At 45.2% G+C, this 24,713-nt stretch overlaps 1 protein-coding gene across 1 annotated transcript in view; it reads right to left on the bottom strand.

Moving 5' to 3' along the window:
• The window catches only part of LOC137433454 (uncharacterized), a 500,692-nt gene that overhangs the window by 151,013 nt on the left and 324,966 nt on the right, over positions 1-24,713 (bottom strand). Inside the window, exons 6-7 of the mRNA XM_078785196.1 lie at positions 5,177-6,320; positions 4,834-5,064 (exon numbers count right to left, since the gene is read on the bottom strand). Coding sequence (XP_078641322.1) covers positions 4,834-5,064; positions 5,177-6,320 — 1,375 coding nt within the window. The remainder of the gene's footprint in view (positions 1-4,833; positions 5,065-5,176; positions 6,321-24,713) is intronic.

Below are 24,713 nucleotides of genomic sequence, written 5' to 3'. Positions count from 1 at the left end.
ACCGCTCCCGATGTTATTTGTTTTGTGTGTCTGTTTGTCTTTCTGTGTGATTAATGTTCGCTCTTTCACGAGCCTCGATCTTGTATACAAAAAAAAAAAAAAAAAAAAAAAAAAATTCTACACACTCTGTTACAAAATGTCTTAGTATCGTTTGAGACTGGTGCAGCTTACTGTACTCTCCTCCGCTTTCCTCTTTCACTTCGACAAGGTTGCTCACTGTAGATGTTCCAGGAAGAACGTGCAACGCCTTATAATCCTGGATAATGGGTCCTTCCCATGGGTTTTCTCGCCATGGGTGGTGTTAGCTTCCCCACGCTATTTAAGCTCACTGAGGGAGCTTGCTCTGCAAACGGTCTAACCATCATACCTGCTCTTCCATCAACAGGACGTATCTGCCAATTCAGTAGAAAGTGGCTTTCCATTCTAATTTCTCCATCACTTCCCCTTCAGACATGCCCAACCCCCCTCCAGTATTCCCAGGGAAGAGAGGATGAGCTGATATTGTAATCCACATGGTGGAATGTTGTACTTTATGGGAAATTACCATACAAGGAAATAAATTTCAATGAGGTACAGATATAAAGGTTATTCATTTGTGGATGATGAGCAATTTGGGATCATTATTTTTCATTGATCTTGTCAGGTTTGGAAGCTGAATTAGCAGACATGTTGTTACTACTTAGATGGGAGACATCCATGAAAGTCACTGTACCCTTAGACTTATGGATGGCAAGATCGATCATTTCGCTTTGTGTTTGGTCCTAGATTTGTTCCCCTGTGGAGTTGAACCTGGTTAAACATTGACATTCGGGTCTCATTTCAACAAGGGGTGCTGCATCTTGAAGCACATCTATATTATAAAAGGAGCCGTGTCTGTCTATTTGTTTGTTTGTCATGGTATACCTTGAGAACGGATTAACGGATTTCAATAAATTCAACTACGGTGCATTCAGGGAACTCCCGGGAAGGTTTGTGATGCAAACAAAACAAAAAAACATTTACATGGATACATGGGCACATGTGTCAAAACTGCAAACGCCAACCTGCAGCGCTGGTTATCCCTGCATGGAGAGCAGGATCTCCCAAGAAACCTTTTTTGTTATTGCTCCATAGATTAGCCATCACAGCTATGCCAAGGAAATGGAAAGGCCCATTTTTTAGCATTTACGCAAAGGCAGAAACGAGGAGACCTCAGAGTTTGTTTCCTGCTATTGCCCAAATTTAGCTCAGGTGCATCCAATTCCTAGTCAGGTTCACTATGTTTTTTCGTTCAAAATCATGGTAGATTAGCAAACCTATACATTTTTGGAAACGTTATTACATGGAAAATCTGAAAATCAATGTTTACATTTGCCAATTCCGACCAATTCGATTCGACCAATTCGACCAATTCGACCAATCGACCAATTCCATTCGACCAATTCGACCATTCGACCATTCGACCAATCGCTTCGATCGACCATTCGACCATTCGACCAATTCGATCGATTCGATTCGATTCATTGAATTCGATTCGATCGACCATTCGACCAATTCGATTTGCCAATCAATTTGACCGACCTTTGCTTGTGTGGAACGGACTGTGAAAATGATGCGGACTATATTGTCGGATACGACACACAGGACAGTGATGACGAACTCTAAATGGCATATTCTGTAATCGTGTATGTTTGATGCCATTGACTGCCTGTGTATATTTTGTCATTGACTGCCTGTGTAGATGTGAAGTTATACTGACTGCATGTGTATATATGATTTTGCTGACTGCCTGTGTATGTTTGGTGATATGAATTATTGTGACACATTTTGATGTTATTAACTGCCTGTACAAAATGATAACATGTATTTGATTATGCAACTTATCGCGAATATAAAGACAGTATTTTGCAATTCAAAACCTTTGATTCGTGTCTTACCATTCCCCATAGCACTAATTTGATACTTTCATTGGATTCCTTGTCCCTGAAAATATAGGTTTGGTATATTTTTTAAAGTTTTTAGGGTAATTAGAGGCAGAAATAGAACAAAATATGTATTTTACAGTGGCCATTTTGAAAATCCAAAATGGCCGCCATACAGGTATCTCTCCAAATGTAAACATTGATTTTTAGTTTCCTTATGCTATAACCTTTCCAAAAATGTATAGGTTTGCTAATCTACCATGATTTTGAACGAAATATAATTTATTGACATAGTGAACCTGACTATCCCTTTGATCATCGTTATGACGTCTCTATAACTTGATTAGAGTCCACCTGTGGCCAATTCAATGGATTGGACATGATTTAAAAAGATTTCTATACAAGGTCCCACAGACAGTGCATGTCAGAGCAGAAACTCTACCATGAACTCCAAGGAACTGTCCATAAAACTCCGAGATAGAATTGTGAGGAGGAAAACAATTTCTCGAGTGTTGAAAGTTCCCAAGAGCACAGTGAGCTCCTTCATTAGGAAATGGAAAGAATATGGAACTACCCAGACTCTTCCTAGAGCTCACCGTCCAACTAAACTTAAGGAACCAGGCAAGAAGGATCTTGGTCAGGGAGGTGACAAAGTCCCCAAATTACCACTCTTACAGAACTACAGAGTTCCTTGGCTGAGATGGGAGAACCTGCCAGAAGGACAACAGTCCCTGCATCACTTCACAAATCTCGGCTTTATGGAAGACTGGCCAGACAGAAGCCACCCCTGAGAAAAAGGCACATGGCAGCACACCTGCAGTTTGCAGAAAGGCACGTTAAAGACTCTGAGCACATGAGGCAAAATATTCTGTGATCTGATGATTCGAAAACTGAACTCTTTGGCCTGAATACAAGACGCTATGTTTGGCAAAAACGAGCAGTGCTCATCACCCATCTAATATCATCCCTACCATGAAGCATGCTGGTGGCAGCATCATGCTATGGAGATGCTTTTCAGCGGCAGGAACTGTGAGACTCATAAGTATAAAGGGATCAACGAATGGAGTCAAATATAGACAAATCCTTGAGGAGAACCTGCTTGAGAATGGAAAAGACCTTAGACTGCGGCAGAGATAGGACAATGACTCCAAGCATACAGCCAAAGCAACACTGAAATGGCTTCAGAACAACAACGTGAAAGTCCGTGACTGGCCCACCCAAAGCCCAGACTTGAATCTGATTGAGAATATCTGGAAAGCCTTGAACATTGCTGTTCACTGATGCTCCCCATCCAACCTGAAGGAGCTTGAGTAAATTTGCAAGTAAGAATAGGAGAAACTTCCCAAATCCAAATGTGCAAAATTTACAAAGAATTTATAGAGAAACTCACAGAGAACAAATTTACTCACCAAGAAGACTCGAAGCTGTAATTGCTGCCAAAGGCACTTCTGCAAAGTATTGCTCAGGGGGTTGAATACTTAAATAAATTAGATATTTATGCATTTCATTTTTAATTATATTATAAAACAAATTCTAAAAAAGAAATTCCACTTTGACATTCTGCGGTATTATGTGCAGACAAATGACAAAAAAAAATCTCAATTGAATCCATTTTAAATCCAGGCAATTGTTCGTCCCGCTACTAGAACTTTTTAAAGTGATTCTTCATCATTGGGATAAAAGGTCAAAAACTAAATATAGCATATCTCAAAAAGTTGTGGACAGATTTGGACAACACTTGGTGGAGAGGTTGGGTGTTTGACAAGGACGAATCGATTTTGGTGAAGATCTGAATATTAATTCAGATACGAGAATTATTTAATTTGTTTAAGTGATTCGTCACCATTGAGAGATCGGAGAGAAAGCGATAAATAACATGATATTTAAAAAAGTTATGGACGAGTTATGACGAAACTTGGTGGACAAGTTGGTTAGGTGACAAGAACAAGTCGATTAGATTTTGTTTCAGGTCCGAATCCAGATCCGGCCTATCAGTGGGATACAAAACATTAACTGTTCAGCCTGGTGCAGGTATGCGCTCTACCGAGTGCCGTTATCGTATTACTTATACTAGCAATGGTACCCACCCTACGGGTGGGGCTTCAATTGGAGGCACAAATGAAAAGGCAAAATATCAGAAATTGAAGACTTTTTATTTTATTTTAAACGATTTATATAAACATCCGTTAAATCATATCACACGCAAGTCATCAAAATCTAAACAGTATTTGTAGAATTTCAATAAAAGCCACATCGCTGTTCATATCGGTAAATATTATTCCATCGTGTTTGGAAAAACTGGAAAATTGGAAATTTGGAAAAATTGGAAATTGGAAAAAATTGGAAAAACAATATAGCCTATTTTACTCCAGGAAGTCCCAGGATTACCCACCCAAAATTTCGTTGCGATCGGTTCAGCCGTTTTTGCGGTACCTGGGAACGGACAGACAGACATTTGATGAATTATAGTAAGATTTATCTTGCTGATTGCAGCCTTCGGCAGAAACAAGAATGTCCAAGAAAAATGTTGATATATTATACTTTTGCAAATCCATGTGACCATTGATTGCACAGTAATGCAATGTTGGGTTATGCAAATGAAGCCCTGTGCTGTTTGCTTCCTGGAACTCTATTTGTCATGTGATGTGAAACAGTTTACTGGTTCCCTTTAAGCTCTGCATCTTGTTGATGACATCTGTAACTTCCGCTTTACGGTTGCTGTACTTGGTGATTTATGGAGAGATCCATTCCAATATTATTTTTTTTCTGTTCAACTTCAACATGTTCTGAACCAACCCATCATCACCGTCTCAAATGTGCTTCCTATCTTTGATACCTGTAGATGGAAATATTAGACACCATCTTGGATGATTTAACTTCTATTTCAACAATTTCATTGCATTGATGTGAAAAAGTATATATATATTCTCACCTGGCTGTCCTGGCAATCCACATCCTCCAGTTCCACTATGCAATCCTGCAGAGCTCAAAGGAGTTGTGCAGCTGTAAGAGGGAGATGGCAGTGGGCGGTTATCGCTTGCTGGTATTCCATAGCCAGGTGTTGTATATCCTGGTGTTGCATGACCTGGAGTGATATGGCCTGACATGATGTGGCCTGTATCGGGATCCAAACCTTGCTGGCTATTATTTGTAGTCTGAGAGGCTGCAAAGAAATTGGGAGATCAAAAAGCCAAGTTTAATGTACCCACATATCAACTTTGGTTTGAATAATTTAAATAACATTTGATATTTTGTTGTTGATTTCAATTACACACCTGAAAGCCGACGTGGAGGCAGCATACTTCTGCGTTCATATAAACTTCTGTGCTCTACCCATTGAACTCCATCTTGTAACCCATTGCCCGGACCACAGGGACCCGTCTCTGCAGTGTCCAAGCTACCCTGTCTGTACCCTCGGCACATCCTTTCTATAGGCTTTTCTACAACATGTTGTTGAGTCTCAGCCTGCCATCCATCTGTGCTTGGCTTCAATTTACCCAGTTCTTCATGAATGTGGGAATTAGGCCAATTGTCTGGCACAAATGCCTGAACTGTGTCTGCTTTAAGTTGAGAGCCAGAAAAATTTTCCCAGTTCTGACCACACTTGTAAGATTGTTCTGAATGTTTAAGTGGCTCACAGTTATGTTGTCCCATGCAACCTTGATGCTTTCTTTGTAGGGATGTTTCTTCGACTTCCGTGTGCTCTTTGTTGTGTGAAAAGGCTTGGACCCGCGAGGTAGCTCCATCAGAGCTAGCATATTCACTACCTTCACTGTCACCTTCATGTTGGTTCTTCTGTATATTTGTTGGCGTTAGATGTGTTATTTCCCCAGATGAAGTCTTGCTTTCACTACTTGCCCCATCAGTGTTCCCTCGGTGTAAACATGGTGGCAGCCCATAGCTGAATTTGCCTGGCTGAGCATACAATGGAAGAGGTGATGGCACACTCCAGGCAGGTGGTGCAGGACGGGATAATGGGGATGGTCTGGCAGTTGATGGAGACAGATAACCGGTGGGTGCAACTGGACTCAGGTCAGACCATGGAGATCCTGGGTTAGTGCTGTGGTGATCGTGCACAACCTCTGAGTCGTGGCCCTCCCAAAGGTGAGGATTTGAGTTTACATCATCAGCAATGCCAGCATGGCCCTGGGAAGAATTGGAAATATTACCCAACTGATAACAAAGGGTTCGAGTAGAAAGTGACAGGACACCAGGCTGGCCGGGTGGTCTATCAGGAGGTGGTGGTCGATGACGTACACCTGTTGATACTTCAGAGAGAGGTAGCAATCCATCACTACGATGTTGAGTTGTTGGAGATCCAAATTGTCCACTCATAGGAGATGTCTGAAAGGTGGAAAATGTGACCAGCGGCGATTCAGGCGACGGTTGACCTGAGGGATTGCCTTCAGTCTCACCAACCTAAGAGAAGAAAATGGTGTAGATATATAAAAATTACAGGATGGAAGTAATAAATTGTGATGGAACAGTGTTATAGAAATAGTTATTACCCTGCGCTCGCGAAGCGAAAGCCAGGGTTAAGCATTCGGGTACGTACGTACGTACGTGTCTGCATTTCAGTAAAGTAAAGTGTGTGCCGTGTCTGCATTTTAAAAATTCATTTTCTCAGCAACCGTTGGTACGATTGACATGAAATTTTCACCATAGGAGGGCCTCCTCCTGTAAAATATTTTAGTGAATATTATGACGTCACAGGTCACGTGGTCCGGGCACCATCTTGGAAAAACCAAAAAACGTTGCACTTCCATATCTCAAAAAACGCTGCACAGAAATAATTGAGACAGGTCGCATTGCAAAGAACTCTCCATGCGGAATAACATATGTGAATGATGACGTCATAGGTGCCGCCGATATGACGTCATAATTAGACAAGTAAAAAACTTTATCCGATCAGGATGAAATTCCTTGAGCATTTTCTCGGTATAAATTGATGCAGAAATAAAGTTATAATAACGTTGTAGGTCACGTAGTTCGGCCGCCATATTGTTTTGAGTGAAAAGCCTAAAAAACCACTAAAATCCAATTTTGTCAAAAACGACTGAACAGATCGAGGCTAAACTTTACAGACAGAATCGCAAACTCATGACGAACAAAAAAGTCAGCGAGCATGATGTCATGCATCACATGGTTTTGGAGTTATGACGTTTTTAAGCATAAACTTTCAAAACCTAGCTCCTCCCGCATTTTTGATCATATCGATGGGAAATTTCACAGATGTGTTCAGCATATCTTTCTACTAAAATGACCTTTTGGAATTTGCGATAGGTGACGTGGTTTGGCAGATATAAATAATTAGATGAAAATATTAAAAAATGTATAACTCTTGAACTGCTTCATTGATTGACGTGAAACTCTATATTATATTAGAGGTAATGAAGTGTAACAAGTGTGGAAAATTTCAAGATGAATGGATCAATGATCTGGAAGATAGAAGTTGTTATTGCATGAAGAAGAAGAGTCTTCTAGAGTGGGCATGGAATTAATGATCACACTGCACATGATGACCAGGCAAAGTACGGAGCGACCTCACGGGGTCATTTTGACCTCAAATAAAATTCTGATTTTAGATTTGTCAATCGCTGAGGTATATTAATACATGACCAAAACAGATTTGGCGAAATTCCGACAATTTTTGACAAAAATATAACATTTGTGTCTGCATTTCAGTAAAGTAAAGTGTGTGCCGTGTCAGCATTTTAAAAATTGAAACGTGGCTCATTGTAAGTAACTCCATATAGGGAATAGGTGTTGTTAACAATGACGACATTGGTGCCATAATTATGACGTCATAATTTGACAGGGACAACGCTTAGGCTGATCAGTTTAAAATTTATTGAGCATGATATCTGCAACAATTATTTAGAGAATATACCTTTATGATGTCATCGTTCAAGTGGTCTGGCATCCATATTGGATCAAAAAAAAAGAAACATTCAAAAATAGAAGAGTTGGCTCACACCAAGTTGACTGCGCAGGGTAAGTATTACATGAATACCATCTAGTATTCTCCTGTGTCTGTGTTATACGTCTGGTGTGGAAGCGCTCCATTTAGGATATTTAGTAACTGGCGCATTTCCTTTTTATCGGGTTCCATAAATAAATCTTTTTATAATTTTTCCCTGTACATTTTAAACTCAGGTTTTCGTGCGAGTTATTTTTTCAGGGTGAAGACTGCTCGGCGGATCGCTCAGGTAAAAGCTTCTTCTTCTTCTTTTCTTGCCGCCCCCACGCATATATCTAGTAAAGTCCGCTATTTGAATTGAACGCCCCCATTAACGCTCGCTTTGGCTATTCGTGATTTCCCGGTCTTCACCGAGGGGAATCACAGGACAATATATATATATATATATATATATATATATATATATATATATATATATATATATATATATATATATTGTGAGAAACAACCTTGTTCTCACCAAATTAGTGCCCCGCCCACCACGTCACGTGACCTCCTTTCAGCCTCACGCGATTGGGTGGCTATTCGGCACGCGATTGGTGGAGGGGGAGAGAGCCGTCCGCCATCTTGTGCGACGGACGTGGCTCGAAGGCGTCGAGTGGAAAATAGCAAAACGGGGATTTTTTAAGCCTCACGACAGCCGAGTTGTGCTGATCGTTTATAGTTCTGTATTTTAAGAGTGAGTAACTCCGGAAGAGAACGAGTGATTCCCGGATATCGTAGATTGGAACTGTGAGTCATATTGCCTGTGTCGTGTTTGGAGCTTCTGGTGCCGACAGTTCCTGCAGGATTTGTGCTGTGTATTCCACTCTGTTACCATCCATTGTTTTTGAGATCGAGCCAATAAATCATCGTGCCTACCCCTAGAGGCCGGTTAAAACACAGTTGTGTTTATTGAGTTCTCTTTGTCCACCCCGTGGACTACTTGAAGCCCGGACATTAACGTCAGTATTCCGGGCTGGAAGCATTTAACAGCCGGGATCGCGACAAATGGGTTGCTCGTCCAAGGATTATTCAAGTAAGAGACATTCGAACTGAGACGGGAATTCTGCAGTGGACGACATCTTCCTGCATCGGCTCATCGTTTCCTCACCAGCAGACGCCATCTTGGAGGAACCTTCTCACCAGCAGACGCCATCTTGGAGGAACCTTCTCACCAGCAGACGCCATCTTGGAGGAACCTTCTCACCAGCAGACGCCATCTTGGAGGAACCTTCTCACCAGCAGACGCCATCTTGGAGGAACCTTCTCACCAGCAGACGCCATCTTGGAGGAACCTTCTCACCAGCAGACGCCATCTTGGAGGAACCTTCTCACCAGCAGACGCCATCTTGGAGGAACTTTCTCACCATAGGACGCTATCTTGTGTGGTACTTCACTACCGGATAAGTGAATAGTTTCCGGATCCCTCCAAACAAACCGACATCATAAAAAAAAAAAAAAAAAAAAAAAAAAAACGTGAGTTATTTGTACGTTGCATTTTTCTCATTGGCAATTTGATGTGCGTTGGTGATATTGTGTAGTTCGTGTCGTATTTCCCCAACAGAGCGTTGTGTTTGAATTACGTGTACCACCCCAATATTGTTTGCCTCCCCTGGGTGAATTGCCGTCCCATGTGGTGAAAGATATTGCTGAAATATTTCGATCCAGCCTCCTTTTAGACTCAGTGTTTTGTGCCTTGTCTTATGATAACTCGTAGCCAAGCTATGTCGACCAGAGAAGTGAGAGTTCAACCTGATCATGTTGACAGTCACGTGGGTGGCGATGTGAGCGACGCAATCAGCCTTGACCCGGTCACTAAACCCGATATGTTAGGAAGCGATCCCATCATGACTAAATGCATGCGTTCGACCTTCTGGACCGGGCTGACTCCGGTTCAACAACTCGACATGTATAACAGGGAGAATGACAGGGCAGAGGCAGAGCGTATTAAGCGAGAAGACCGAGAGCAGGCGGCAGCAGAGAGAGAGCATGCGGCAGCAGAGAGAGAGCATGCGGCAGCAGAGAGAGAGCATGCGGCAGCAGAAGCTGAACGCGTCAGAGAGCATGAGTTGCGAATGTTGACTGAACGACTGCGGGCAGAGGTGTCTGCTGCAAGCGTCCCGGAAACTGTTCATGTTCGTTTGCCGGACTGGACGGGAGACACGAAGCCAGAAGCGTATCTGGAGATGGCGGAGAAGTTGTTGGCTTCCGGTGGCATTGATGAGAGCTTGTGGGTCGGCCATCTTGTTAGCCATCTATCTGAGAAGGCGAGGGAGGTATATGCGAGGATGGCAACCGAGGACGCAAACAAATACAGGAAATTGAAGGCCGAGATTTTGAACGCCTATGCGGTGTCCGCGTGTATTTATAGGCGTAATTTTTTCAGTTGGACTCGTCAGTCCAGTCAAACCTATGAGGAACATTCGCGGGTCTTGTTGGAACAGCTGCAGAGATGGTTCAAGGGGAGCAAGGTTGAGTTACCTCAAGCGGTTGCGGAACTCCTGGTGCGTTACCGTATCTATCAACAGCTTCCGCCTGACTTAGCGTTGTTTCTTGTCGACAAAGACACTGTTTCATTGTCAGACTGCGTCAACCTTATTGATAAACATGTTTTGGCGTGCAAAATGTTGCAAGTCACGCAGTCGCGTCGTAAGACGGAGGATTCTGCGATCAAGACCGCCCCCCATCTGCCCGGCGGCTGGATCGAGGGGAAGGGTTCTCCGATGCCCTCCACTGGTGGCGGTCGCGAGCTGCAGGCCAGGGCACGGCCCTGGTGCGATTTCTGCCAATGCGTGGGCACGGTGGAGACCGCTGCTTCTCTAACCCAGCTAGTCCGGCCTACCGAGGCAACCCTGCTGTTAAATCGGAGGGAGGTCAGTGGAGGTCATCAACTGGGCCCTCGCACACGACGGTGGCATCGGTGACAGAGGTCACTGCCACCGAGGCTAATTCCATTCATCCTCTGTATCAGGATTATTCAGGGACAGCCTTAGTGGGTGGCCCTGATTCGGTGCTGAAGTTTGAGGCCCAATACCTTTGGGATACTGGGGCGACACTGTGTGTTCTCCGGGCGGGGGTAGTTCCGGCCTCTCAGATGCGTTATACCGGCGAGTATATCATCCTTCGGGGCATTAACCAGGTTCCTGGCCGGTATCCCCTTGCCCTCCTCGAGGTCCGGAGTGACATTTTTACGGGTCCAATGACCTGTGCGGTGGTACCCTACTACCCGGTACCCGGGGTCTCCTTGCTGATTGGCAATGATGCCATGGCCAGGGAGGAGTCATTGACTCTGACCTGTGGGGTGGTCACTAGATCCCAGAGTAAACAGGCGGAGAGAGTGGCGGAGTCAGACATATCTTCACTCTGGCCCGAGGAGCCTAGCGCCTCGACTCCAGTTCCTGACGGTGACGTTGCGTCAGTTGAAGTCCACCCGAGCCTCCCGTCAAGCCAACCTCAGGTGCCGTGCTCCTCAGGGACCGCTCCCGCCTGTAACACGGGGACCCCAGCTACGTGTTCGCCGGTCGGCGAATCCGGGGAGGAGGATCAGTCCTCCGAGGTGGTTAGCGACCTCAGTTCTGGGCCGGAAGTCACTCCCGCATTGTCTGCGGTAACCAGTTTAGTGGAGGATCAGCACTTCGATCCCACCCTTGCCATCCTCTGGGAAATGGGAGAAGACTCCGAGCCGGGACGAACAGGCTACTATGTGAATGGTGCAGGTGTGCTGATGCATAAGTATTCCCCAAAGAACATGTCCTCCACCCAGACGTGGAAGGTTCGACACCGAGTTGTCGTACCGGGGAGGCATCGTCAGTCAGTCATGCAATTGGCCCATGACAATATTTCCTCGGGTCATGTCGGAGCTGCCAAGACCTTAGCCAAGGTCAAGAATCAGTTCATATGGCCCGCCATGTCGCGAGACTTGCTCCTCGGTCCGTTTTCCCTCCTGTAAACGCTTTCCCCAACTTGAGTTTGGCCCCCTTGTCTCTCTATTGTGCTTTGTGTAAAGTGTAACTCTTGTGGGGTAGATATTAATGCGGTGTATTGTGTTTAATATTGTGTTGTGGATAAACCTGGTTCATTGTATAAGCCTGTTAACGATTACCGCCATCATATTGCCATGTGATTTGCACCTACTACAAATACTGGTTTCAAAACGCCGTCTATCCGACGGGTTTTTTACTTAGGTGGGGAGGACTGTGAGAAACAACCTTGTTCTCACCAAATTAGTGCCCCGCCCACCACGTCACGTGACCTCCTTTCAGCCTCACGCGATTGGGTGGCTATTCGGCACGCGATTGGTGGAGGGGGAGAGAGCCGTCCGCCATCTTGTGCGACGGACGTGGCTCGAAGGCGTCGAGTGGAAAATAGCAAAACGGGGATTTTTTAAGCCTCACGACAGCCGAGTTGTGCTGATCGTTTATAGTTCTGTATTTTAAGAGTGAGTAACTCCGGAAGAGAACGAGTGATTCCCGGATATCGTAGATTGGAACTGTGAGTCATATTGCCTGTGTCGTGTTTGGAGCTTCTGGTGCCGACAGTTCCTGCAGGCTTTGTGCTGTGTATTCCACTCTGTTACCATCCATTGTTTTTGAGATCGAGCCAATAAATCATCGTGCCTACCCCTAGAGGCCGGTTAAAACACAGTTGTGTTTATTGAGTTCTCTTTGTCCACCCCGTGGACTACTTGAAGCCCGGACATTAACGTCAGTATTCCGGGCTGGAAGCATTTAACAGCCGGGATCGCGACAAAATATATATATATATATATACATATATATATATATACATATATATATATATATATATATATATATATATATGTATATATGTATATGTATATATATATATATATATATATATGTATATATGTATATGTATATATATATATATATATATATATATATATATATATATATATATATATATATATATATATATATATATATATATATATATATATATATATATATATATGTGTGTGTGGGGACTTGAGATCCCCCTCCCCCTTTGTCCTAATGATGTTTGAGTAATTAACAAGTATAACCAATTATATGTTTTGTCTTGATTGAATGATATATACTTTATATCCTTTCATATCCTTTGGAAACCTGTTATATCCTTTTAAGGCATTATATACTTTGTAAAGCTCATGCCTTGTGATGGCATAATTCCCTTTCCCAGTCGAAATCCAACTGTTCCCCTTTCCATGGCCTTGGTTGCAAGCTGCTACTCCCACAACCTTGCCAATTTCCTTTATGTCGACATATTTATGGTTGTCCTCTCCCTATCTCCCTGTACTTTTTCTGAACTTCCTTTAACTAACTGAATAACAGGAAAGGACCACTGGTGGGGCAGATGAATCCACCCTTTGTCTCTTATCCTGAATGCTAGACCCAACCTCTATATATAATGAAGCCCTGATTGAACTCTTTTAGAGCATTCTGTTGTAAAGTTGGTCATTTGTGAGCTTCATTCGACATATTGCTCTCCACAGTCTGTGTTTGACGAATCCAATAAATATATCAGTTGATCCTTTCTCAGTCTCAAGTCCTAAGTCAACATACCGACAACTGGTGGCAGCGGTGGGATCAGTCCGGCAGTCCGGGACGCGGTTCCAGGCGAGTGAGTGGAGAGGCCAGCTGGCAATTGGTCCGGGTCAGGTGAGCTTTGGTTTTCTTTTGTTTTTCCTTTATAGACTGGGGGTCAGTCCAAATTGGAACCCACTCTCTCGCTGGGGTGCCGTTTGTTCCGTTCCCTGCTCGAGCCTGATTCACGAACCAAATTTAAGCACGGGCGGCTTGGGTCCCGGAGCAACTGACTGTTTATGGATTCGTCAGGGTAACGTTACGGGACGGGGAAGTTTTCTGCGAGGGCTCCCGAGGATAAGGAATAAATTGGAATCATAAGTAAGGTTAGAAGAGCTATAAGGGGCGTTGGACGCCTGGAAAGTAAGGTACGATTAGCACACAAAGGGAGGAGTGAGGCTAAGCGGCCATAAACCCATGTAGGCGGGAGAGCCTCTTGGGAATAAGGCAACGCCGGTAAACCAAGAACTCTCCAAGGTCGGCCAAAGAAAACTAAGGATGGGTAATAAACCTGGGAAGGCAGGCGAGCCTATCAGAAATACCCCGGCACATTTTATGTTTAAAAGGCATCAGTATGCCGCTGTAAGACCAGGGAAGGAATGGGCCGAGCTAACCAAGGACCTAGGTGAACCGTGGCCCAAAGAAGGGTCTTTCGCGCTGGAGAAATTGGAAGCGCTGTACGGGGCATTAGATAAGCTAGAACAGGAAAAGAAACACTTTCCGCCCGACTATTGGAAAGTCTTCGGATGGTGGAAGGAGGAGGCGTTGAAGCGACAGGCAAGGTCAAGACAGGCTAGCCTGGCAGGTGAAGTATCAAAGCTCAAAGGCCTGAGGAAGCAGGCAAACAAATTGCAGGATAAGGCGATTAAGGAAATAGAGTGGGTCATGTACAACGGGTCCTGGAGCAACTGACTGATGGCCAACGAGCGACTGATGCCACTCGTTGAAAATCCAGGCCCCGCGGTAGGGGAGGTAGTCACCAACCTACCCTCCCAAGACCTGGGCCCTGTCCCCGGGCTCCAGGCACCACCCCCCCTGCCCCACCCTTTCCACCCCAACTCACCCTTTCCACCCCGGTCTAAAAATCCCCTTTCCTTTGAATGGTGTGAGACATAACATGAGTGAATGGGGATTGTTGAACAAGATTGTACAAAGAGACGCGTGTGCATGAATTTATGCTGTACTGTACGTGGTTAGTGACAAGTTGGTCGGATAGGCGTTGTACACGACCCATTCAGGTCGTTGTGCTGTGAATTTTACGACTGTTAACAACGCTGTGTGTGCGCAGTGGTTTTGGAATGCGAGCTGGTACGAGGTGACAGTCACGTGGTATGAGGAATGTAAAAGGGAACGAATGATTCGAAGTACGTTGCATAGGTGGGCATGGGAGTGGCAGTTGGGGGTGCATGGTTGGAGTCGATCCGGTGTTCGCACGACGTCTGAAAGACTCACTGGTATATGAATGAATGAATGAATAAATGTATATGTGGATGTCTGTCATTGAAGTGTGTATTTGTGTTCATTGTGTGTGTGTCATTGGGTAAGGATGTGTGTCATTGACGTGTGAATGATTGACAAGGGGTTTCCTATATTGCCTGCAGAAATTATGCAATGTCGATGAGCATTGGCTACTTGTGTATCGTATGTGTGTATTGGATGAGTATATCCCTGAGGCAGCTCACCTTTGTGATGAATTTGTGACGTGGGATGTCATTGATAGATTGCATCTTTTTTGGGTCAGAGGTCAAGGGTCAGATATCCTGTTGTTGTGATAATTGTGAACTAGGGATGAGTTACTGACCAAATTGGGTGTTATGGAATGATGTAAAGGAAAAACTAGAATGACTCACGTCCCAACGCGCGGTAAACCCCGCCGTGAACGCGCGAGCCCGACGTGCAGGCTGGTCAAACGGCCCTTGCAGGGAACCGCGAGGTGGGACGGATGCGATACAGGTGTGGAACGGAGGTGTGTGTGAGGGAAAAAAAAGTGCGCTGCCAAGAGTGAGAGTGAATGCACGACAGAGTGTGGTGGTGAGAGTGACACAGAGTACGAGTTGGTTGTGGCAGGTGAGAAGGAATGCACACCTGGAATGGAAGAATGCACACCTGGAATGGTTGAGCGCGTGTGGGAAGGTACACCTGAGTTGGAGGTGGCGAGGGTGCGAGAGGGCACATGGAAGCGCGTGATCGGGCGTGCAGGAGAGTGCACACCCATGGTAGTCACAGAGGATGTGACCGAGGAGTGGGTGCGAGGAGGTGTGTTGATGAAGTGTACGAGCTAGGAGTATTGGTGAGCAAGGGTGGCGGTGGTGATTGGATGTGTAGAAGGGTGCACACCTGTGGTGAGTGGTACGGAGTATGTACCGGGAGAGAGTGCGCAAGAAGGTGCGCGAGAAAGGCTGTGGGGTTAGAGGTGAGAGCAAGTGCTCCGCATTTTAATTGAAGATCGTCGGAGGTGGCTTGTGTTGGCGGGAGTTTGCGGGTTTAATCCCCACCAAATGCGAGTGAGGGATATGGTTTCACCTGTTTGTCTGTCTGCAAACAAGATGTCTATAGGGTTTAACAATAATTGGTTTTGATATCAGTTGGAGGGATGTGCTGAGTGAGCACAGGTGCGAAAGGTGTGCACCAGGTAGAGAGGATGCTGCATGGTAGAGCACACCTCCCAAGAAAGGCTGTGGGGTTTTGGCGGGAGTTCCTGGGCAGATTGTTAGCGGTTATTTTGGTTCATCGGGTGGTTGCATTTGCAATGTGGAGTCTCAACGATTGTCGTTTATCCCTTCCGACAACTCTTTTATCTTCTCAACTTTATCTGTTCGGAGGTGGAGCTCTCGCAGAGGCAAGATGGGCTGGAGGTTTAGGCATTTGTTTTAATTTGCTAACCTCGAACGGATGACGGGCTGAGTCAACCCACCGGGTGTTCATTTAACGACATGGCAGGGACTTAAAATCGGGACAAAGGAAACATATTGTTGGTTAAAACTGAAATTGTGTAGGTAATTTGTGAACAGAAGAATATTGATTTCTGAAATTTGTTGTTGTTGTTGTCGTTGACGTTTTGTTAGCGGTCCCGGGGGACTCAGGAAAATAAACAGATTTCCGGTGCCGACCGGAAAGCTTCTGTTACAGTATGCTTTGAATTTAATTTTAATCCTGCACCCATACGAAGCGCCAAGTACGGTGTACAGTGGAATTTCTCATCTGTACCAATGTTTACGATCGAGCGCTGGGTTATTCATGTTAAATGGAGGACATTTGGGAGGGTGCAAGGAGACGCAAGAAGCATGGTCCAAGTCGTGGTACCAGGAGGGTTGGTACCCTCTTGAAGAGGGTGTGTGCCCAGGTGTGGTGTGGGATGTCAATCACAACCTGATGGTGGTGTTCATAGTGGAGGCCTTGTGTTAAGGTTGGGACGTGTTGCTAGGGATCGGGTGGCTGCACTGTCGGCATGATTGAGGTGTGGCTGGCACCTCGTGTGGTTGGAGGCTGCAGTTGCGTGGAATGCAATAAACATGCCCGACTTTTGGCTTTGTGAGGCTCCAGATAGAGGTTGGCATATAGATACTGTGGATTAGACTGTGCCTGTCTGGGGAGGAGTGGTGTCCTTTGAAGGTGGGTTCGAGTTTGGTTGGGTTCTGGGGCTTGTGATTCGCCTCTGTTATCTGTCTGTCTGTCTGTCTGTCTGTCTGTCTGATTGTAAGTCTGTGGTATGATTCCATTGAGGGCCAATTGAGTGCTTAGGGGCTGAAGTGATTTAACATCGGAATGCATCTTTTGGAGGACCACCAGCTGTTCCAGGGAAGTAAGGTGTGAAATATAGCATGAGCTATAGGTCATGGGGTTATGGCAGTGTAAGCTCGCCGTGGGAGGGTTAGGTTATTGATAGAATCTAGAGAAGAATGACCATAGGTAACTTTAGGGTTAAATAGCGACATGATACCTGTATTAGGGGACGTAGAATAAGGTAGTTTAGTTGGATGATAATGACGTGGGAGTGCTTAGCATAAGGGAAGACTGGGAAGCGCGAGTTTCAGAAGGGAGTAGTCAGCTTAGATGATGCAGTGTGTGTGAAGGAGGTGATGGAGCAATGTATGAGTGAGTAATTGTGATTGTGAATTGTAGTGCGTGAAGAAGCCTGGGAGGAAGGAGGGTGCAGGAAGCACCAGGTGTGGGCAGCGGTGTGCAAAAAAACAGGTGTATGGAGAATGGTTGTGTGAAATAACTTGTATGGAATGGATGGTGTGGAGTGAGTATGGTGGACAACGTGGAGTGGAGTGGCCGGTGGGAAGGGAGTGGTTGGGAAAGATGGACCCCCTTCACGAATACCCGGGGAGGGTAGTTTAAAAGTAGGTAGAGGGTACAGGTAAATTGTGGTGGATATTGGCATCTGTGGTGCGTGTGGTAGAATGGTGTTTGGATGGGTGCATTAGTGACGTGTGTGTACACCAACAGAGGAAGGAGAAAAACAGGACACCTGCACTCAGAGAGTGAGAATTTATTTTGAGTGAGTCACAGTGGGTGAGAAATTTGACCAGACAGTAAGACATATGAGACATATGACGTAACGGTAAGCATAACGGCTAACGGTAAGTATGACTTGCGGTAAGACATATGAGAACTATTTTATTTTCAATAAATAGACTAGGTTATTTTCCTTTTATTATTTGTTTAGTTACGAAAAATATATAAATAACAGGGGGAGGTTAATGGTGGTTTGTTGGCGGTAATTCTAGTTGAAAGTCGAGTTGAAACAATTTATATTGGGATATTGGGATTTATATTGGGATATTGGGATTCATAATAGCTATTGGGCAGGTATATTGGGCTATTGGGCAGGAAACAGGTGTAGGGAACAGGTGCATGTGATGCTAGGAGAGAAATTAGAGAAAATTGGATTGAATTGGATATTGGATAAAATTGGATCCACTTGAAAAAAAAAGTGGATTAGGAAAATTGGTTTATTGAGAATAACCATTCGACAAATGGTTTCGGTTGGAAGCAACAATTTTGTGCAATTGATTGACCCAAGAGACTATGCCTGGACCAATAGAAGCATGGCTATCCACACCATCCAACCGGTGACCAGGTGCCCGTGAAGCACTTCACCCGCAAGGCCGCTTTGGAGCCAAGGTGGAAGGGACCATTCCAGGTGCTACTGGTCACACCAACGGCGGTCTTCTGCGAGGGTAAGCCTTCGTGGATTCACGCCACTCATTGTAAGTTGTCCATTCCCGCACCACAGGCCACACCAGACACCACACCCCACACCACCACACCCCACACTGCCTAAGACAATGCACCTTTTGGGGTACTACAGTCTCCCTAGGGCGGCAACGATGGTCATGATGATGGGAATCCTGGGTAGCTGCCTGATTAATCCTACCAAAGATAGGCTTTTGAACTTTAAACCACTGAGAAAGGACCTCCCTAAATACCCAGGACCCGACAACTTCACAATATTTCCCATGTACCCCGTCAAATACCTAACGGCTCCCCGGGGACAGGGGATAGCGGTAAATTGTTGTGAATTGGAGACGAACTTTAAGTGGTTATCTGTAAGATGGATGGATGGTTTCTTGGGAAAAACACATTTCCAAGCTGGCCTCCAAAGCCAGTCGCCGACTGGGCATCCTCCGTCGTGCGAAGTCCTTCCTAGGCACACCTGAGCTCCTCACCACATACAAGGCTTTCATCCGCAGCTCAATGGAATACTGTTCTCCCCTATGGGCTGGTGCTCCTGCCTCACACCTGGCTCGGCTTCACGCTGTTGAATCCAAAGCTTTCAGAATCATTGGAATCTCCGCGATGAAGCTATCTCTGAGGGCCTTTCACTCACCGCAGGCAGGTAGGTGGTCTTTCTGTCTTCTACCGACTCCTCTCCGGCCTTGCTCCCCCAGCTCTCTCTGTGCTCTGTCCCCCAAATATTCCTACAGGTCGCACAAGATCTGCCAGCCACCCTCTGATGGTTAAACTGCCGAAATCTCGGCTCTCTGCTCACCTTCACTCTTTCATTCCTCTTTTCTCCCGCCTCTGGAACAAACTCCCACACTCACTTCAATCACACTCCTCCCTCCAGGTCTTCAAAACAGCTGTTCACCACCATCTCTTATCTTCCCCCATCCAAAACCTTGATCTTTTCTACCCCCACTAATTCACCCCAGATCCACCTTGTTTGAAATTCCAACTTCTTTCCTGGAAGTCTTGGCAGTGTCCATATGTTTTATACCTCTCCCACCCCCCCCCCCCCTTCCCATGCCTCCCCCCCAAAGCCCTCTCCCTCACACAGTTCTCTCGATGTCTCCATGTCTCCATGTCTCTCGGTCCCTGCTCTCAAATGTTGTGTTTGTGTCCTTCCCCCTCTCTCCCCATCTTGTCTACCGCTCCCGATGTTATTTGTTTTGTGTGTCTGTTTGTCTTTCTGTGTGATTAATGTTCGCTCTGTCACGAGCCTCGATCTTGTATACAAAAAAAAAAAAAAAAAAAAGCCATAGTGGTACACAATAGGACACCACAGGCACGCATGACAACACCATGCATAGTCCTAACTAAAATTAGAAAAGTGGAAAAGGGAACATATACTGGGGTCGTGAACAGTCACACCGCCGCAGGATATCAATGGGGCACGGGCATCGACAATACTACCCTCCTACTGACGCATGCCCTCGTTGGCCCAGACACAACAATAATACTGGAATGTGGAATATGGCCCCCCGCACGCTGATCAAAAGGGGTAAGAAGAACAAAGAAACCAAACACCAATTCCGGCCTAGTTGCGCCGCATACGTCATTAAACCCCCTCCTGCCCAGGAAGTAAGGAAGGAGCCAGAGGAAAACACATACTGGAAGGTAGCACGACACATGGCCATAGCACAGAATAGGACACGATGTTGGAAGTGTATGCACCTTCCCTGCACCAGCACTGCTGGAATACCAATGGTAGTGCTACCCCTATCAGTCAATGATTTGTGCTCGCAGCCACTAGACACCAAATGCATCAGTACAACCCTGACAAGCCAAGGCTCTGACGGGACCGCGTGCAAACGAGTCTTTCAGTACTACCCCCCCCCCCCCCCCCCCCCCATCCAGTCCCAGCACTTTGAGGAACGTCCTGCGCCAGTTTGGGTCAAACCGGCACAGGGGGCCCTCTGCTTAGAGGGAAAGGGCCAAGTACTGGTGGGCAGATCCGTGTGTAAGAATACCCTCCCTGCGGACCCTGGGAAAGGGAAACACAGGCTGCTAGTGAATATTACAAGCTCGCCATTACATAACCTCACACACCTCCAGTTGGCATGGAGAGAGGAAAACGGGACAAACACCATCCCAGGCCTTCTCACTTGTATGTCCACCCATTTAGTGGCTCCGCACGGGACCATGTTTGTGTGCGGAAATAAAACTTACCCGTATTTACCTGATAATTGGGGAGGGACATGCTACCTAGGATCAGTCTTTCCAGAAATGGAATTGCGACAACACTTGCATGGTACCACGGCACCCATAAGAGCACAGAGGGGAACCTATTGGAATGATGATGACACCACCACCTTACACGGCACCGATTGGGAGAAAGGCGTTAGCTTCTTCTTTCCATGGGCAGGAACAGTCATGAATAGTTACCGCATTGACAAAATTGCGCTAATCTTGGAAAGGGTGGCCAACGACACCGATACAGCACACGACGAAATGTTGGACACGGTTGTCCACCTGCGCACAATGGTTATGCAAAACAGGGTTGCTTTAGATATGTTACTGGCAGAACGAGGGGGGGTATGTGGGATAATTAAAGGTAAGTGTTGTACGGACATTCCTGATCCATCGAAGGGGGTCAGTGCTGCTATTATAAGGTTAAGGGAAAGTGCACACAGATTGACAGAGGATCGAATGGATCGAGAAGCCTCCCACCAGTGGCTCACTGACTGGTTTAAGGGATGGACAGGCACGATAGTAAAGTGGATATTGACCGCCTTGGCAATAATCCTCGGAAATGTGATTTGTGGAGTACTAATCAATGCTTTAGTCCTTGTGTGTGTGAGAAAGTGGTTTTCAGGATGGACAATGCAGAAGACACCAGAGAAAACCATGGTGCTGACCGGCAATCTGGCCGTTGATCCGCCTGGGTCTCCGGCTGTCGACTTGACTGCGGACAACGAACCCGGGGACGATGACCCGAGCGAGCCATTGGGCAGTGATGATGTGATCTCCGCTTCTGAAGATTATTCTTCCATTGTTGATTTTACTGCCGATATTGATTTTACAGATAATGATTTCGATTATACTGTGAAGTTGGATTTGGATTTGGATTTGGATGTGGATTTGATTTGGTCCTCGCGGACGCCGCCTAGTGATTCTTATGTTACTTATGTCTCACGAGCTCACAGCAGTTCAACCATTACTGACCCAACTCTGGATTTCGACTCAACTCCAGACCCAAGTGCATTGCTGGGCCTGCCTGACCAGGAAGCCGGTTACTCTGGATCCCTGCATGACGCACGCAGCTGTAAACGACTACCTAAAGGAAGTTTCTCTCTTTCTTTTGGATTGTAAGGCTTTGTCTGCTGGCTGCCAAAGGTCTATGCGAAAGTCTATGCCACCAGATACTGATGTTGTTATGTATTCCCCAGAACAACAGCACCTGCGAGGCCTCATGGACATGGACATTGATTAACGCCGAAGATCTGCAAGGATTACGCCTGGGAATGCTTGGGCGAGCCCTTTGCTAGGGGGGAATTCCGGCTGCACCTCTGTGGTCCAAGGGTGGGTAGGGAGACCTCTCGGGTGTGGACCCCGGCCGAGCCAGACGTCTTCGTTGTGGATCCGAAACGTTACTGGATCTCCATGTCACTGAACCTCCATGTCTCCTTGGCTACCTCACATCACATACTCACATACACACGCGAATCGTCCTTCTGGGCGGATGCGGGGCGCTGTGGGTGCGGGGCATGCTCACTTGGACAGCATTCGCGCGGTATCTTTTCATTTACTGTCTCCCTACCTTGATTGAATAAAGGCCTTTGATTGGCTCGTAGAGAACGTTGTATCTTAGATCCAAAAGGGTGGTATGTGGGGACTTGAGATCCCCCTCCCCCTTTGTCCTAATGATGTTTGAGTAATTAACAAGTATAACCAATTATATGTTTTGTCTTGCTTGAATGCTATATACTTTATATCCTTTCATATCCTTTGGAAACCTGTTATATCCTTTTAAGGCATTATATACTTTGTAAAGCTCATGCCTTGTGATGGCATAATTCCCTTTCCCAGTCGAAATCCACCTGTTCCCCTTTCCATGGCCTTGGTTGCAAGCTGCTACTCCCACAACCTTGCCAATTTCCTTTATATCGACATATTTATGGTTGTCCTCTCCCTATCTCCCTGTACTTTTTCTGAACTTCCTTTAACTAGCTGAAAAACAGGAAAGGACCACTGGTGGGGCAGATGAATCCACCCTTTGTCTCTTATCCTGAATGCGAGACCCAACCCCTATATATAAAGAAGCCCTGATCGAACTCTTTTAGAGCATTCTGTTGTAAAGTTGGTCATTTGTGAGCTTCATTCGACATATTGCTCTCCACAGTCTGTGTTTGACGAATCCAATAAATATATCAGTTGATCCTTTCTCAGTCTCAAGTCCTAAGTCAACATACCAACGCTCGTAAAAAGGTAAAAGCTTCTTCTACGACTGATGTAGAGTAAAAGCTTCTTCTTCTTCTTTTCTTTCTGCCCCCACGCATATATCTAGTAAAGTCCACTATTTGAATTGAACGCCTCCATTAACGCTCGCTTTGGCTATTCGTGATTTCCCCGGTCTTCCCCGAGGGAATCACAGGACTATATATATATATATATATATATATATATATATATATATATATATATATATATATATATATATTATATATATATAGATATATATATATATATATATATATATATATATATATATATATATATATACACACACACACATATACACACACACATATACACACACACATATACACACACACACACACACACTGTGCTGGTGTTGGCTTCACGGTTAGGTGCCGGCTTGGATCATAGGATCTGGGTCGAATCCCGATCGATCGCTGAATTAACGCCAAGGGGGGTTGACTCAGCCTGTCATCCTTCTGAGGTCGGCAAAATTGAGTACCAGCTTGCTGGGATGAATGATCCAGTGTGTACCCCGGTTTAGTATAGGTACACCGTATCCTGCGCATCGTAAGAGCACGACCAAGGTTTGGCGTCAAGAAGGGCATCCGGCCATAAAAACATTGCCTCAAACAGGGAACCATGATTGTCATGGGGCCCGCAGGGCTAAACCCCCGCTCTAGCGGGGAAAATGGCCTTAAAACGATCATTCATTCATTCATTCATATATATATATATATATGATCAAAGCACCTCCTAGCTTTAATGGTGAGCACCAGCCACGAATTATGTCTCACACAGTAATACCGCATAACCGCAAGGAACAAACAGCCTGTCTGCCACACAGACCATCGTTCCCACCAGTGCAAACCAAAACCAGGGGTGCGGTGCGATCGGCGGGGATAATAATCAACGACATAACAGCGTGACGATGCGCTGTCCCGATCTCCTGTGGACCGAAGTCCTAGACCAAAGCGTCACCTCCGACCCGGAGGCCTCAGCCCGGCCACTCTGTCGACAGACAGAGATTTATTCATTGGTCCCCAAGGCTAAACATCAAGCAGAGCGCCAATCCAGATTTCGGCTTATTGACCCTCGTCAGGACGGCATACTGCAAAAAAATCTAACCAATGAGGACCAAAATCGTCTATTAAGATGATCAAGGCACCTCCTAGCTTTAATGGTGAGCACCAGCCTGTCTGTCGACATAAATCTCTGTCTGTCGACAGAGTGGCCGGGCTGAGGCCTCCGGGTCGGAGGTGACGGCTTTGGTCTAGGACTTCGGTCCACATGAGATCGGGACAGTGCTCGTCACGCTGTTATGTCGTTGATTATATATATATATATATATATATATATATATATGTATATATATGTATATATATATCTATATATATATATATATATATATATATATATTATATATATATATATATATATATATATATATATATATATATATATAGATAGATATATATATATATATATGTATGTATATATATATATATATATATATATATATATATATATATATATAATATATATATATATATATATATATATATATATATATATATATATAAGCCTATAATGAGATTGTATGTGTATAACTATATC

Source organism: Myxine glutinosa, chromosome 10 (assembly GCF_964187855.1).
Source record: "Myxine glutinosa chromosome 10, kmMyxGlut1.1, whole genome shotgun sequence".
In the NCBI taxonomy this organism is placed as follows: Eukaryota; Metazoa; Chordata; class Myxini; order Myxiniformes; family Myxinidae; genus Myxine; species Myxine glutinosa.
The sequence above is the reverse complement of the archived record's forward strand: the minus strand, read 5'-3'. Positions and strand labels throughout refer to the sequence as shown.